The sequence below is a fragment of the Monodelphis domestica genome, chromosome 7 (genome assembly GCF_027887165.1).
Source record: "Monodelphis domestica isolate mMonDom1 chromosome 7, mMonDom1.pri, whole genome shotgun sequence".
In the NCBI taxonomy this organism is placed as follows: Eukaryota; Metazoa; Chordata; class Mammalia; order Didelphimorphia; family Didelphidae; genus Monodelphis; species Monodelphis domestica.
In genome coordinates, this window is record NC_077233.1 from 227911613 (window position 1) to 227925532 (window position 13920).

The 13920-nt window shown below is 33.9% G+C and overlaps 1 protein-coding gene across 1 annotated transcript in view; it reads right to left on the bottom strand.

Annotated features, from left to right (window-relative positions):
• LMTK2 (lemur tyrosine kinase 2) overlaps positions 1-13920 on the bottom strand; it is a 136412-nt gene that overhangs the window by 59815 nt on the left and 62677 nt on the right. Inside the window, exons 4-6 of the mRNA XM_007498274.3 lie at positions 9765-9838; positions 6148-6266; positions 5395-5482 (exon numbers count right to left, since the gene is read on the bottom strand). Coding sequence (XP_007498336.1) covers positions 5395-5482; positions 6148-6266; positions 9765-9838 — 281 coding nt within the window. The remainder of the gene's footprint in view (positions 1-5394; positions 5483-6147; positions 6267-9764; positions 9839-13920) is intronic.

Here is a 13920-nt window from a genome sequence, read left to right on the forward strand (position 1 = left end):
ATAATGGAAAATGAGTACAAATTTAAGTAAAACCCTACATACTTAGAAAGCCAGCTTAGTTAGCCTAAATATACATACATACTTCAAGAAAGCAGAAGGCACTAGTTTTAGTCCTGGATCCACAATTAGCAGTGTAAGGGCAAGACATACTTAACCTCTTTTTAAGCCTGTTCACTCATCTGAAAATCAGAAGTAATATTCGCACCACCAATTTCCCAGAGATGTTGTGAAGATCAAATTAAATTTTGCATTTGTAATCTAGAACTAAAGGTGCAAGCATGTAATGTTATTATTATACATTGTTTAATAATGATAAAAAGGAAGAAGAAATCCAGTACTTTGGGAATTTTGAGAGTTTACTATATCATAATTATTGATAGTTTTATATATAAGTTTCTGATAGTTGCTAAAAAATATATTGCTCTGCCTCATGAAAGTCTGCTTAAACTATTGTGTAGGCAGGCAAATAAGGGAGAGAGGGAAGAAAAGAAAACCAACATTCTGAAAAATATGGCTGCCAAAGGCAGAGAGCATGTGTTAGGATGACCTGAAGAATTAAGATTAAAATGAATTCCACTTAGACTAAATGATATTTCAGTAAAAGGTATGAAACCCTTATCAAAAGTTACTTGAATTTATTTTGAACGGATCTATTCACACCATGGTTCTAAAGTCATATTAATTCCTTCTAATATAGTTTTTAGCTTTTCCAAATGTCTCATATTATTTCTCAAATCTCTATATATAGAATATATAATATTGTAGTAATATGACATTTGTTTAATAATTATCTCAAACATTACTCCAGAATATCACATAATTGAAGAGTATCATTTTGTTAAAGGAGTAGGAAGAATCTTTAACAAATTATGTTCATTAATTCACTTTTTCTTAGATTGCATTATCTTCAAAATTGATATTACAATATTTAAAATCTCATAAGGAAATGTAAATGAAACTATCAATCAATCAACAAGCGCTTACTAAGTGTCTCCTAAATACTTCATAGGCATGGTGCTGAGGCAATGAGGATCTAACCACAAAAGTCAAAGTGTTAGCCCTTGAGGAGTCTAGCGCAGGTACATATATATGTTCATAAAAAATACTGAGGAGGAAGGCTACCAGAGCTAAGGGGATCAGGATAGTCTTCAAATATAAAGTGGTGCTTGAGTTAAACCTGAAAGGAAGCTAGACATTCAAAGCTGCAGATGAGGAAGGAGTGAATGGGGGATAGCCAGTGAAATGGGACGCAGATGGGAGAATGAATTTTTTGTATGAGGAATGGTAAGATGGCTAGTTTGCTTCGACTGCAGTATGCATAAAGAAGAATAAAGTAGGGAAAATTGGATGGGACTAAGTTGTAAAAGGCTATGAAGGTCAAACAAAAATTTACTTTTTATTTTAGAGATAATGCAGGGAGCAGCTGGGTAGTTCAGTGGATTGTGAGCCAGGCCTAGAGATGGGAGGTCCTGGGTTCAAATCTGGTCTCAGACACTTTCCAGCTATGTGACCTTGGGCAAGTCACTTGACCCCCATTGCCTAGCCCTTACCACTCTTCTGCCTTGGAACCAACACACAGTATTGATTCCAAGACGGAAGGTAAGGGTTTTTAAAAAAGAAAGAGAGATAATGCCAAACCAATTAATTTAATAAGTAGGGGAGTGACAGGGTAAGATCTGTACTTTAGGAATAAAGTACTTTGGGAAAAGAAAAACACATTGGCAGATGTTTGGAGGATAAAATTTCGAAAGGAAAGGATGGATTCAGGAAGACCAATTGGGAGGATACTGAAATTGTCTAAGCAAGAGAGATGATGGGGGCTTGAACTAGAGTGGTAGTTCTATGAATAGTGAGGAGATGGATGTAAGAGATGTTACAGAGGTAGAAATGGTAAGAATGAACAACTGACTGAGGTAGGGTAAGGAAGAATCCATAGTTAGGGATAATACTAAAGTTGTAAACCTAAGTAACTGGAAAGGTGGTAGAGCACACGACAGAAGTAGGGAAGTTTGGAACAGGATCGACCAATTATATAGCATTACAGATGACTGTTACCTTTTCGGTTCACTCTTCCATGCCGTAATCAAAGTAAATTTTTATACTCAGAAAATCAGACCTGTGAAAATAAATTGGATCCTGCCTAATGTGGCTAGAAAATGCTATGATTTAAAATCACTGATGCTTCAATGTAAGAATGACAAGCATTTTTCACATTTTCTATTCAAGTAAGAGAAGTTTAATCAATTCTAAAAATTAGAATATTGTGGCTTCCAAACTGATCATTAAAGTACATTCTACTTCTTGATTTTTCTGGCTCTGAAAGATTGTTTGTGAAATGTTTTGTTTCCCTTAAACAGTACAAACTGAAGAATCATTGAATCTCAGGGTTGAAAAATCTCAAAAATTATCTAGTTAAAGGTGAACATATACACAGTAAGTGGCCTTTGAACACGTCTCATGAAAGGCAACCATCAACTCCATGAGATAAACCATTCCACTTCAGATCAGTTTTAATTATTTGAAAATTTCCCCTTACTATACATAAATCCAAATCTGCAGCTTTGTAACTTCTATTTGTAACAGACCAATGAGATAAGACAGTATAAACTGAATCCCTCTTCCACACATACTTGTCTTTCCAAAAGAACATACGCTCCTTGAGTTCAGGGTTTTTTTCTTTTTTTCTTTTCCTTTTATCTTAGTGCTTAGTGTAGTAACTGCCTGTTGATTGATTCCAAATGACAATCTAATATCTGAAGATAGCCAACAGGCCTAAATGGCTTCTTTTTCTAATTGATCATGCCCAGTTCTCTGAAATAACCTTCATATGTCATGAATTCAAGGCCCTTCTTCTGACCATTCTGCAGATCATTCAGGCCCTTCTCTAAACAGTGGCATCTAGAAATAAACATAATATGCTAAATATGTTATTAGAGAAGAATAAAGTGAAACTATCATCTAGTTAAGCCTTAATGCCATATCCTTCTGAATGCAGCCCAAGATAATGTAAGCATTTTGGCTGCCACAATTGACTCATATTGAGTTTGCACTAAATTCTTATATTCTTCTTCAGACAAGTTTTTATCTAACCATGTCACTCCCATCTTGCACTTCAGAAGCTGAATTTTTGAAACCAAATGTAAGATTTTACATTTGTCCTTATTAAATTTCAATATTTAATCAAGAGAAAAGAAACAAATGTTTTTCACATATAAAGGGCTACAAATAACAATGCTCTCTATATTAGATTGCAATTTTAAAAATTCCTATACTAGAAAAATAAACTACTTGTTTTACATGTGGAATATTTACTTGCTTCTTTAAAAACATCAACTCTAGTATTATGTTCAGAAAGCCTAATAACTATTGGAATCTATGTGAAAGCAGAGCTACTATGAAATAAAAATTAGTACTGAGGTAGTGCAACTTGATAAAGATTAGTCAATCAAGGTGTCTCTTCTAAAAAGTGACATCAATATATTTGAGGAACAAAGAATAAATGACTTCTCAGATCTCTAGAGAGGATAATAGTTTATACTGACTAAATAACTGAGAGGTAATTACAAAAGATAAAGTAAGCTATTTTGATTATATAAAATTTAAAAGGTTTTGCACAGACATTTCTAATATATTTAAATTAGAAGGGAAACACATTAACTGGGGAAAATCTTTGTGGGACATTTCTAAGATGAAAATCTCTCATCCAAGGTATGTAGGAAATAGATCCAAATGTATAAGCCATTCCTGATAAATGGTCAAAGGATATGAAAAGCCAGTTTTCAAAGGAAGAAATTCAAACAATCAACAATTAAATGAAAAAGTGCTCTGAATAACTAGTAATTAGAGAAATGCACTACTACCAGGACTATGCCTCAAAGAGATCGAATAAAGAGGGAAAGTACATGTCCAAAAATATTTTTAGCAGGTTTTTTTGTATCAGCTCTAACCTGGAAACTAAGGAAGTATACATCTAATGGAGAAAAGCCAAACAAATTATGGTATATAAATGTAATGGAATAGTATTGAACTATAACAAATGAATGCAGTTCCTGAAGAAACTTTATAAACCAAGGCAAAGTAAAGTGAGCAGGAGAACAATTTATACGATAACCAACACTATAAAGAAAGAAAACTTTGAGAGGCTTTAGAACTCTGATCAATACAATAATAAACTATGAAGCCAAAGAATGAAAAGATGAAACAGGCCAACCACCTCCAGTCAAAGGTGGTGGATTCAAAATGCACAATAAGAATGTGGGAGTTCATTTCAATGAACTACACATATATGTCATGAAGGTTTTCTTTTTCTGTTACTGTTTAACAGGGATGAGGGGAGAGGGAGGGAGAAATAATAAAGACTTGTAAAAGTAAATCTTTTAAAAAGCTAGGCATGTTTCGTGGGCAAAGGCCATGGTAACAAGCAGGAACACCGTTTCTTCATTTGCTATGCCAATAAAACTGAAAATCATGGATGAATTAACCACATATGGTGTTTAAGAGGAAGAGCAACATTGCTGTTTAAAAAGTTATCACAAGTTGTTTAGCACTCTACTAGAATGTTAAATCATATGTTAAGGATGAGTTTAGATTAGGACCAGAATCTGATGGATATAAGAGTTTTTTTGGACATAAGAGATGTTACCCTGGAGCCAGAATCAGGAGTACAAGTCACATATAGGAATTCAATGAGAAACATGCTGAATTAGAAGTTGGGCTCTGTCCAAGAATTGACTATTTACACAAATGTTTAATGTTAAGGATTATGTATAAAAGTAGTAGTCAGTGTGAGGTTAGAACTCCATCCTTTGTAAAGCAGATGGATTTAAATGTCAGAATTACTGGGTTTGACTGAAAACAGACAAAAGAAAAAAAAAAGAGATTAACTGAACAAATGTATTAGGAGGGAAGAAGTTTTAGATCCTCTTTAGTGCGCTGCCCAATAGTTAATTACTCAGGAAAAAAGTTTACATATTAAGACACAGATAGAGAAAAGGATAGGAACATATACAAGAGTTTGCAGGAGGTTAGGGTTAATAGATATTTAATAAGATCACATTGCCACAGTTATTAATAAAGCTGAGTTGGGTCTTTGAACTTGGCCTCATCCATTTGTTTGGTAGGCCACACAATGAATGAAAGATCAAGAAGTAATTAAATTATTTTTGACCTCACGGCCAAATTGGGTCCAGGAGAGAAGTTTAAGAGCTAACATGATATTCCTCACTGAGTAGAAACATGTAAAGAAATGCTTCCAAAAAGAGGTTATTTATGATCTTTAGGTAAATTACTAGCAAAGTACTTGAAATTGAAGTAAGAGATATGTTCACATATTTCATATGCCTTTCAAATTAAGTCTTCTAAAAATCTAAACTCGATTTCTCTTCTGAAACTTACCATGTCACACAATTCAAACACCAGAAGATAGGGGATTGCTTCCACACAACGTCCAACACACTGAAGAATATTTGGATGTTGAAGAATGCTATGTTAATAAACAAACAAACAAACAAAAATCTCAAATTAGTGTTCTTTATTAAGCAAAACAATAAAACTTCTACAAGCTTTTACTCTAATATTTTTATAATGACAATCAAATTTAATTATGTCAATGTCCTGGATCTTTGATTTTAGATATGTGGAAATTCCATCTATTTATACAGATTGCAAGAAGTCCACTATCTCAAAGTACTTCTAAATTAAATTTAAACAGAATGAGCAAAGTGAAAATAATCAGATAAGTATATTACTTCTAATGAGGAGAAACTAACATAACTTTTAAATAAAATAATTCCCATTGCAGTGAACATTTCTCTATTTCACTAGATTTTTTAAATAAAGAGTAGTAATTCAAATGTATATAGAACAATTCAATTTTGAATCATTTTTTATAGTGTTAGTCCACTTGGCAAATTTAATTGTAGACTTCTAAACCAATATTTAATATAGCTAATATAGCTTTTTAGGGCAAATAATTTACTATTTTAGTGATTTGCTATAATCTATGAAAATTTCTTTGAACAGTGTATATATACTGATATGAAAAAAAAAGACAAGGTAAGAACAAGTATCATCAATATTAAAAACAAACAAAACACTTCATTCAATCAGAATACATCCATATCACTGTACAAGTTAAAGTATACTTACTAGTATGGCTCTCCATTTTTCAAAAATTTATCTTGCTCCTTTGTACTCGCACTGGCTTTTAACTCCTTCACTACTACTCTTGCTACACTAGTGCCTGTGTAAATTTCCCCAAGCAAAACCTGGAAACAAAGAATAATTCCTTATATAAATTTCATCAAATTGGAACAGAAAGGAAAAATAAAAAGGGTTAGTAAAATGTATACTACATAATTTAGCTAATGAACTGAGTTATGCTTTTTTTTTTTTAGGAATAAGAATATGTTAGAAAAAAAGACTGCCATCTATGTGGTAAATAAAAAATGTCAAGAAAGAAAAGGAAGCTGATCCAGTTCTTTGAGATTTCAACTCATGAGTGAGTGTATCAACGTTTGAGAAAAGACTTTGTTGCTATTTAACCTATTTTAGGGGGGAAAGGAAGGGATAATACAACTGATAACAATAAGCCAGCATGTAGTCTTCAAATATAAGTAACAGAGACTAACCACATTTCCTTTTTGTTTGTTAACGTGGTCTTTATAAAGGTTAACCAGAAGAAGGCTTCAGATTTACTAATCTAGATTTCAGCAAAACATTTGACAAAATTTTTCATGAGATCTTTGTGAGCAAGACAGAGATATCACAATACACTCTACCAGAGTAAAGTGTTCAGAACTCAAAAACCAGATCCAAAGAGCAGTAATTAATGGATTATGTCAACTCAGAGGGAGGGAGGTATCTTGGAGAATGTTACAAGAATTTGTTCTTCACCCCATTCTGTTCAATATTCTTAATAATATCTTCTATAAAAACATGAATGTCAGGGCAGTTAAGTAGCACAGTAGATAGAATACTAGGCCTGGAGTTGGGATCTGGCCTCGGATACTTTCTAGCTGTGTGTCTTCTGGCAAGTCATTTAAACACAATTGTCTAGTCCTTGCTGCTCTTCTATCTTACAACAGATACTAAGACAAAATGTAAGGGTTATTTAAAAATGAAACAAAACAAAAAGCATAGATGGCATGCAAATCAAATTTGTCTAAGATTAAGCTAAAAGGAATACCTAACATTGAGATCTGAAAAGAACTATACAGAATAGGATGTATGTATGTATGAATGAATGTATGTATATGTGTATGTATACATACACTCTAAGGTGAAATTCAAAAAGGATAAATGTGAATCTCTACACCTATTAAAAAATTGAAATTCAAATGAGAAAAGCCTAGATAAATACTAGTTCATGGGAAAAAGAGATGAACATTTCAGTGAACTGCAAGTCTGATATGAATCAATAATGGGACATAAGCAATAAAAAAGCTGTCATTTTCACATTGTATTGATAAAAGATTAGTGTCCCCAGAATAGGGTGTAGTTCCACTGTACTCTGTAACATCACATCTGGTTTACTTTTGGAAAAGTTAGGAAGGACAGTGACAAGATGGATCACAATGAGCAAGAAGAAGGCAATCAGAATACTAAAAAGATTGGAAAATAAGCAATTTGATGAATTATTGAAGAAGTACAGTTTTTTTACCATGAAGAAGATTAAGGGTAGATATAAAAATATCTAAAAGGCTGTCATGCGTATTAGATTTATGTTTCCTGGTCCAGAAAGCAGAACCAGAAGATGACATTAAAATAAAAAAATAAACAAGTGGCATGTTAGTGAGAAGAACTACTGTCATGTCAAAATCTAGTTCTTTATGATTTGGAAAAATTAATGCCTCAGGCAAAATAAAATTGTAAGAAATTCCTAGGGTGCTTAAAATGATTTTATAATAGTAACATTTTATTAAAATAAGGATATTGCTAAAAGTTGCATACCTGACTTATATGATCTACAGATGAAAGAGAGCTGATGCTCATTGACTATAGAGAAAATACTTTTATCTCAAAGGTCTCTGATTTGAGCAGTGTGGTCATATTATTCATTAAAACAGATTGCAGTGGGCAGCTGGGTAACTCAGTGGATTGAGAGCCAGGCCTAGAGAGGTCCAGGCTCAAATCTGGCCTCAGACACTTCCTAGTTTTGTGACCCTGGGCAAGTCATTTAACCCCCATTGCCTAGCCCTTACCACTCTTCTGCCTTGGAACCAATAAATACAAAGTACAGATTCTAAGGTGGAAAGTAAGGTTTGAAAAAACAAACAAAAAACACATTGCAAACCCTCTACATCTTAGGTGAGTCTTTCTGAATTGCTGTGATAAAAAACTTCATTATCCAGTGCCTAATCTTCTCATAACATAGAAAAGGAGAAACTAAAGAACAGCATTAAAACACAAATGCTTTCATATACATATTACCCTTATACATTAAATATTCTTTGTTCTTTTAACTTTTATTTTATTTTGATATGCGTCATGGGAGTTTAAATGAGTTGAAATAACTGAAGCAGGGAAAAGTGAGAAATAGAAATATCTAAAAAATAACTGAGATAGTTAAGAACAAAATAAACCGGAAAACTCTAAAAGGCTAAATCACAATTCAGCTTAACTTAGTGTTTTGCTATTTGTTTCATAATGCAAAAACAAAAGTATATCTACACAATGACAATAGCAAAGTCACTAAAAGAAAGCTGACCAGTGAAGGTCCCAGAGACTAGATGATGAAAACCAAATCAAAACAAAAAAACCCTCCTTATTCATGGCACAAAGGCTGAGAAATACTAAGGCTGAATATTATATGCAATGTCATGTGGACACCATTGGATATCTTTTCTGAAATGTTTTTCTTTGACACAAGAGAAGGATTAATCTGGGGAAGGACTCCTCAAAAATGACTATAATGTAAAACCAAAAAGGCATCAAAAGTTTTTTATACAGAATGCTTCTATACAATGGCATTCATCATTACAAAGAGAGAAGTAGTATAGTGGGAAAAGTGTTGTGCCTGGGAATCAGGAGCTCTGGGTTCAATTCTAACAGACATGTACCAGATACGTAATGATGGAAAAATCATTAACTTCTCAAAATCTTTTCTTCTTCTATAAAATATAGGTAACAATACTTGTATTGCCGACCTCACAGGACTAAAATTCCTCCCAAGTTTCATACATGCTATATAAACAAGCTATTTTTATTATGATTGGATGTTACCTCTAAGATTTTAAGACCTATTATTACCTTTTTTTAAATGATAAAAAGCAAACAAGGGCAAATTTGAAGGAAAGAGTTTCAGATTAAAGATTTCTTTTCTTCTTCCCCATCCCATAATCTCTACTATAAGGCTCATGTGATCAATTCATGATCACTTTGGTGTCCTAGTCATATAGCTGTTAAACATAAAAATCCTGTTGGACACCTTTCAGGCAGAAATACAAAGTAAGTAAGATTGGGAGCTACTGAGGTTAAGGAGCACTGAGAAGTAAAGATGATCAGATAATGAAATATGAATAATGAGAATTTCTCCAGTGATCAAAGTTCAAACTAGAAAAATGCTCAATATTTATATGAACACATAATTTGTGGAAATACTTTTAAAATATAATAAAGTATCTGATTCATATAGATTTTGCTAAGACTTCTGATTTTCAATTACATTATGACATTCAATGGGAACACTACATGATGAAGGATGTAGATCAATCTGTCATAAAACCAAAATTTTACTACTAAAGCTTTAGAAAATAAATTTTCACCTTTCCAAACCAGCCATTTCCAATTTCCTGGATGTAGTTTAGACTCTGGCGTGCAACTTGAGACTTCAATCCCTCTGTTATGGGAAAAAAGAAATAATACCCCACCCCCAATACACAATTACATTAAAATTGTTTAAAGGTCATCAGAATTTAAATTAAAGACATTAAGCATTTATTTAGAATTTTTTCTTTCTTTTTTTTAACCCTTACCTTCCATCTTGGAGTTGGCTCCAAGGCAGAAGAGTGGTGAGGGCTAGGCAATGGGGGTAAAGTGGCTTGCCCAGAGTCACACAGCTGGGAAGTGTCTGAGGCCAGATTTGAACCTAGGACCTTCCTTGAACCTAGGACCTTCCGCCTCTAGGCCTGACTCTCAATCCACTGAGCCACCCAGCTGCCCCCTAAGAGTTTTTTTTTTCTGAACTTGACAAATATCAATAAATATGAACTTTCTATTTACAAAGAGAAAGGATATATATAAAAACCAATCTACTAACAACAGCTTGTTTTTTGTTCTATTTACTGTTTGTTTCTCTTTGAACTTCCATCTTTTCTCTTCTTTGTGTTTTTTAAAATGACTTCTAGGGGAAGGTTGGTGCCTCAATAGAGAAAGCCAGGCCTGGAGAAGAGTCCTGCGTTCAAATCTAATGCCAGACACTTCCTAGCTATATGGCCCTGGGCAAGTCACTTAACTTCAATTATCTAGTTCTTAAGGATCTTCTGCGTTGGAATTGATTACTTTTAAGACAAAAGGTAAGGATTTAAAAATAATAATGTTAAAATGGTTTATTCATACTTTTTTTCTTCTTTCTTTGCATTGTTATCACTACCCCCATTCTCCCCTCCAATATGAAAGAAATTTCAAAAACCTTTCTCAGAAACAAATTAGCATAACAAACTGGATCAACATAGTGGCCATGTCTGAAAATATATATGTCTCTTTCTATTCTACATCTCTAATTATTACCTCTCTGTTAAGAGGTAGAAATGCTTTTAAAGCTAAATATGCTTTCTTTATCTTTTGTCATATAGTATTGGCTGGTCAATGCATTGATCAGTTTTAACTATACAATTTATAACAAAAACTATTTCTGTATTGTTTCAAGCTTTTCCTAGTATTGAAGAGTGGGGCTATTTTTCTTTCGTCTTCACGTCCTCATTGTCTAATATGGTGTTTTATATTTATTAGATACTTAATACTTTTTGAGAGGAAAGCTGGGTAGCTCAGTGGATTGAGAACCAGGCCTAGAGATGGGAGGTCCTAGGTTCAAATCTGGCCTCAGACACTTCCCAGCTGGGTGACCCTGGGCAAGTCACTTGATCCCCATTGCCTAGCCCTTACCACTCTTCCGCTTTGGAACCAATAAACAGTATTGACTCCAAGACAGAAGGTAAGGGTTTTAAAAAACAAACACATACATACATACATACATACATACATACATACATACATACATAAATGCTTGTTGGATTTAGTAAAATATCTCAATTAGGCAAATAATAATGTTAGTACATTTCATTTCAAATATCAAAACCATTAGCAGCTAGGTAACACTCAAATCTGGCCTACCATATTTCCTAGCCCTTGGGCAAGTCACTTAATCCTCCTTACCTAGCCCTTCCTACCCTTCTGTCTTAAGAGTTGTTATGAAGCAGAAAGTAAGGATTAAAAAAAAAAATCAAAACTGTTAAACTTCCTCAACAAGTAATCTGATCTACTGCAAGCATGTCTTCCCTCACTATCAAATCAATCCTTAATCCTCTACAATTTAGCCTGTCACCATCACTATACTGAAACTGTATTTTTGAAGGTGACACTGTCATTCTTCATTTTTGTATCCTTAGCATAAACTGAGCATCCTGAACACCACAAATCCCTCAAAAATGGGAGAGTTAGATGTGGTTCTATGCAAAGGACACAAAATAAATGTGAATGAATATATTCTACAATCTTGACACTTCCATTTACACCTTGGGCATCAGTAGAATTATTGTTCTGGAAGAGACCTGAGACTTCACTGTATGAGAATCTCCCAAAGAGAAAACTCTCTACTAATAAAGATCTATTTTTCAACTTGTATTCTTACTGACCCACCCAGGGCACTGATAGGATAAGTAATTTGTTTGTAGTAACAAAGCCAATGTATGCCATAAGTGGGATCTGAATTCATTTGTCTATTCACTTGATACCATGATGCTTCTTAATTATAATAGGAGGAAAAAATCTAGCACCTAAAAGAGACTTCGCAAATATAATAATATGCTAAACAGCTTTTGACATACACTGAGAAAATGTTCACAGAAATACTTAGCTAAACATAGATTTGATGAAGCTCTCCAATTTCATGCATTAGCTCTGCTAACACCAACTTAATTTAATAACTGAGTTACACCAAACATTTCTGGCTCCATTAATGCAAAGGGATTTGTACATCAAAATGCCATTCATTATGCATTTAATACAAAAGCCTGGGGCACTGTAACACATTTGTGACAGTAAAATTATATAATTATAACAGGAGATTTTTTTTTTGGTTTCTAACCATTTGTTACATCAATTTACTCTACAGGGGGCACTGAGCTCTAAGGAGTGGAAGGTGCAGTTAATGATATGCACTACCATCCATATGGTAGCTAATATGGATCAGTTCTTGTAGCTAATTTATAACACATAGGAAATCAGTAGTTTGCAATCAAATAGATCCTAAAATGTTCACTGTGAAATGTCAGTCTTACTGAAAAATCCATTTATTTCCTATGGTGCACTGAGGGGCAATATCAATTCAACAAATTCGATGAACAATTAATTATTACATATTATATAAGGCTGATATAGTCTAGAGATACAAAGACCAAAGAAAAGAGGAGGGGGGGGGGGCATATGAATCTACCTTCCTGACAGCAGAAATAAATGTGATAAAATGTTAAATATAGCATCTTAATTATTTTAGGCAATACTGGGATTTTCCAAGGCAAAAAATATAGCTGTTTGGTTTTTTTTTTTTAAACACAGAAATAGAATATCTTTTTTTTTTTTTAAACCTTCACCTAATGTCTTGGAGTCAATACTGTGTATTGGCTCCAAGACAGAAGAGTGGTAAGGGCTAGGCAATGGGGGTTAAGTGATTTGCCCAGGGTCACACAGCTGAGAAGTGTCTGAGGCCAGATTTGAACCTAGGACCTCCCGTCTCTAGGCCTGGCTCTCAATCCACTGAGCTACCCACCTGCCCCCAGAAATGGAATATCTGATCTATGTGATTCTCAGAGAATCTTATTGAAGGGATATGGTTTCTAGGCTGATGACATAAAGTGACAGAAGGAAGCATCAATACAGAGCTATGGGGACTCATTGGTAAAACCATTTTAAAACTTAAGGAAAATATTAAAGGATGCACTGATCCAGAAAGAACAGAGCCCAAGGTAACAATGTATAATTCAGCTATAAGAAATTCAGCAAGGGGCTGAGTGCCAATGATTACAAGACAATTACAAGCATTTTCTAGGGGTAAAACCTAGAATCTACCAAACAATGGCTAAACTGATAGGTCAGATAGTTAGTTGACCAAGAGAAGAATTCTGACCTAAAACTAAAGGAGTAGACCCAAAAAGGAAAAGACCTAATTTTTTAAAAATTAAAAGGAAGAGGGCAACTTAGGCCTAGGAGCTAGAAGTAATATGGGTTTCTAAGAATTAGTAAAGTACTAAAAGCCTGCCTTTTCAGGAGTCTGAGATGTAAACTTTCTAGGTAACTCTCCAGCTGCTTTCCATTAATAGCTCTGCTTGTTTTGGACTCCATGAAATATCATAGTTCTGCACAGGACATCCCTGTTTCCTCTCCTTCCACTTTTTAACTTTCCTTTGTGTGTTGTCTTCCTCCTTTAGATTGGAAGTTCCTTGAGGGTAGGGATTGTCTTTTTTTGCATCTGTATCATCAGTGCTCAGTGCTTACAGTGCCTGACATATAGTAGGCATTTAATAAATATCTACTTCATGGAATTTGTTGAACTGAATAGTGACTCCAACGGTCTGGAGTTAGATGATAGGATTAAGTTTATGAACTAGAAAAGGAAATGTGTTGTGCTCTAACATTTAAGTGGTTAATGTTATTATATTTCAAATTTACCTCTATAATGTTTTTTCATTACAACAGAGAAAAGAG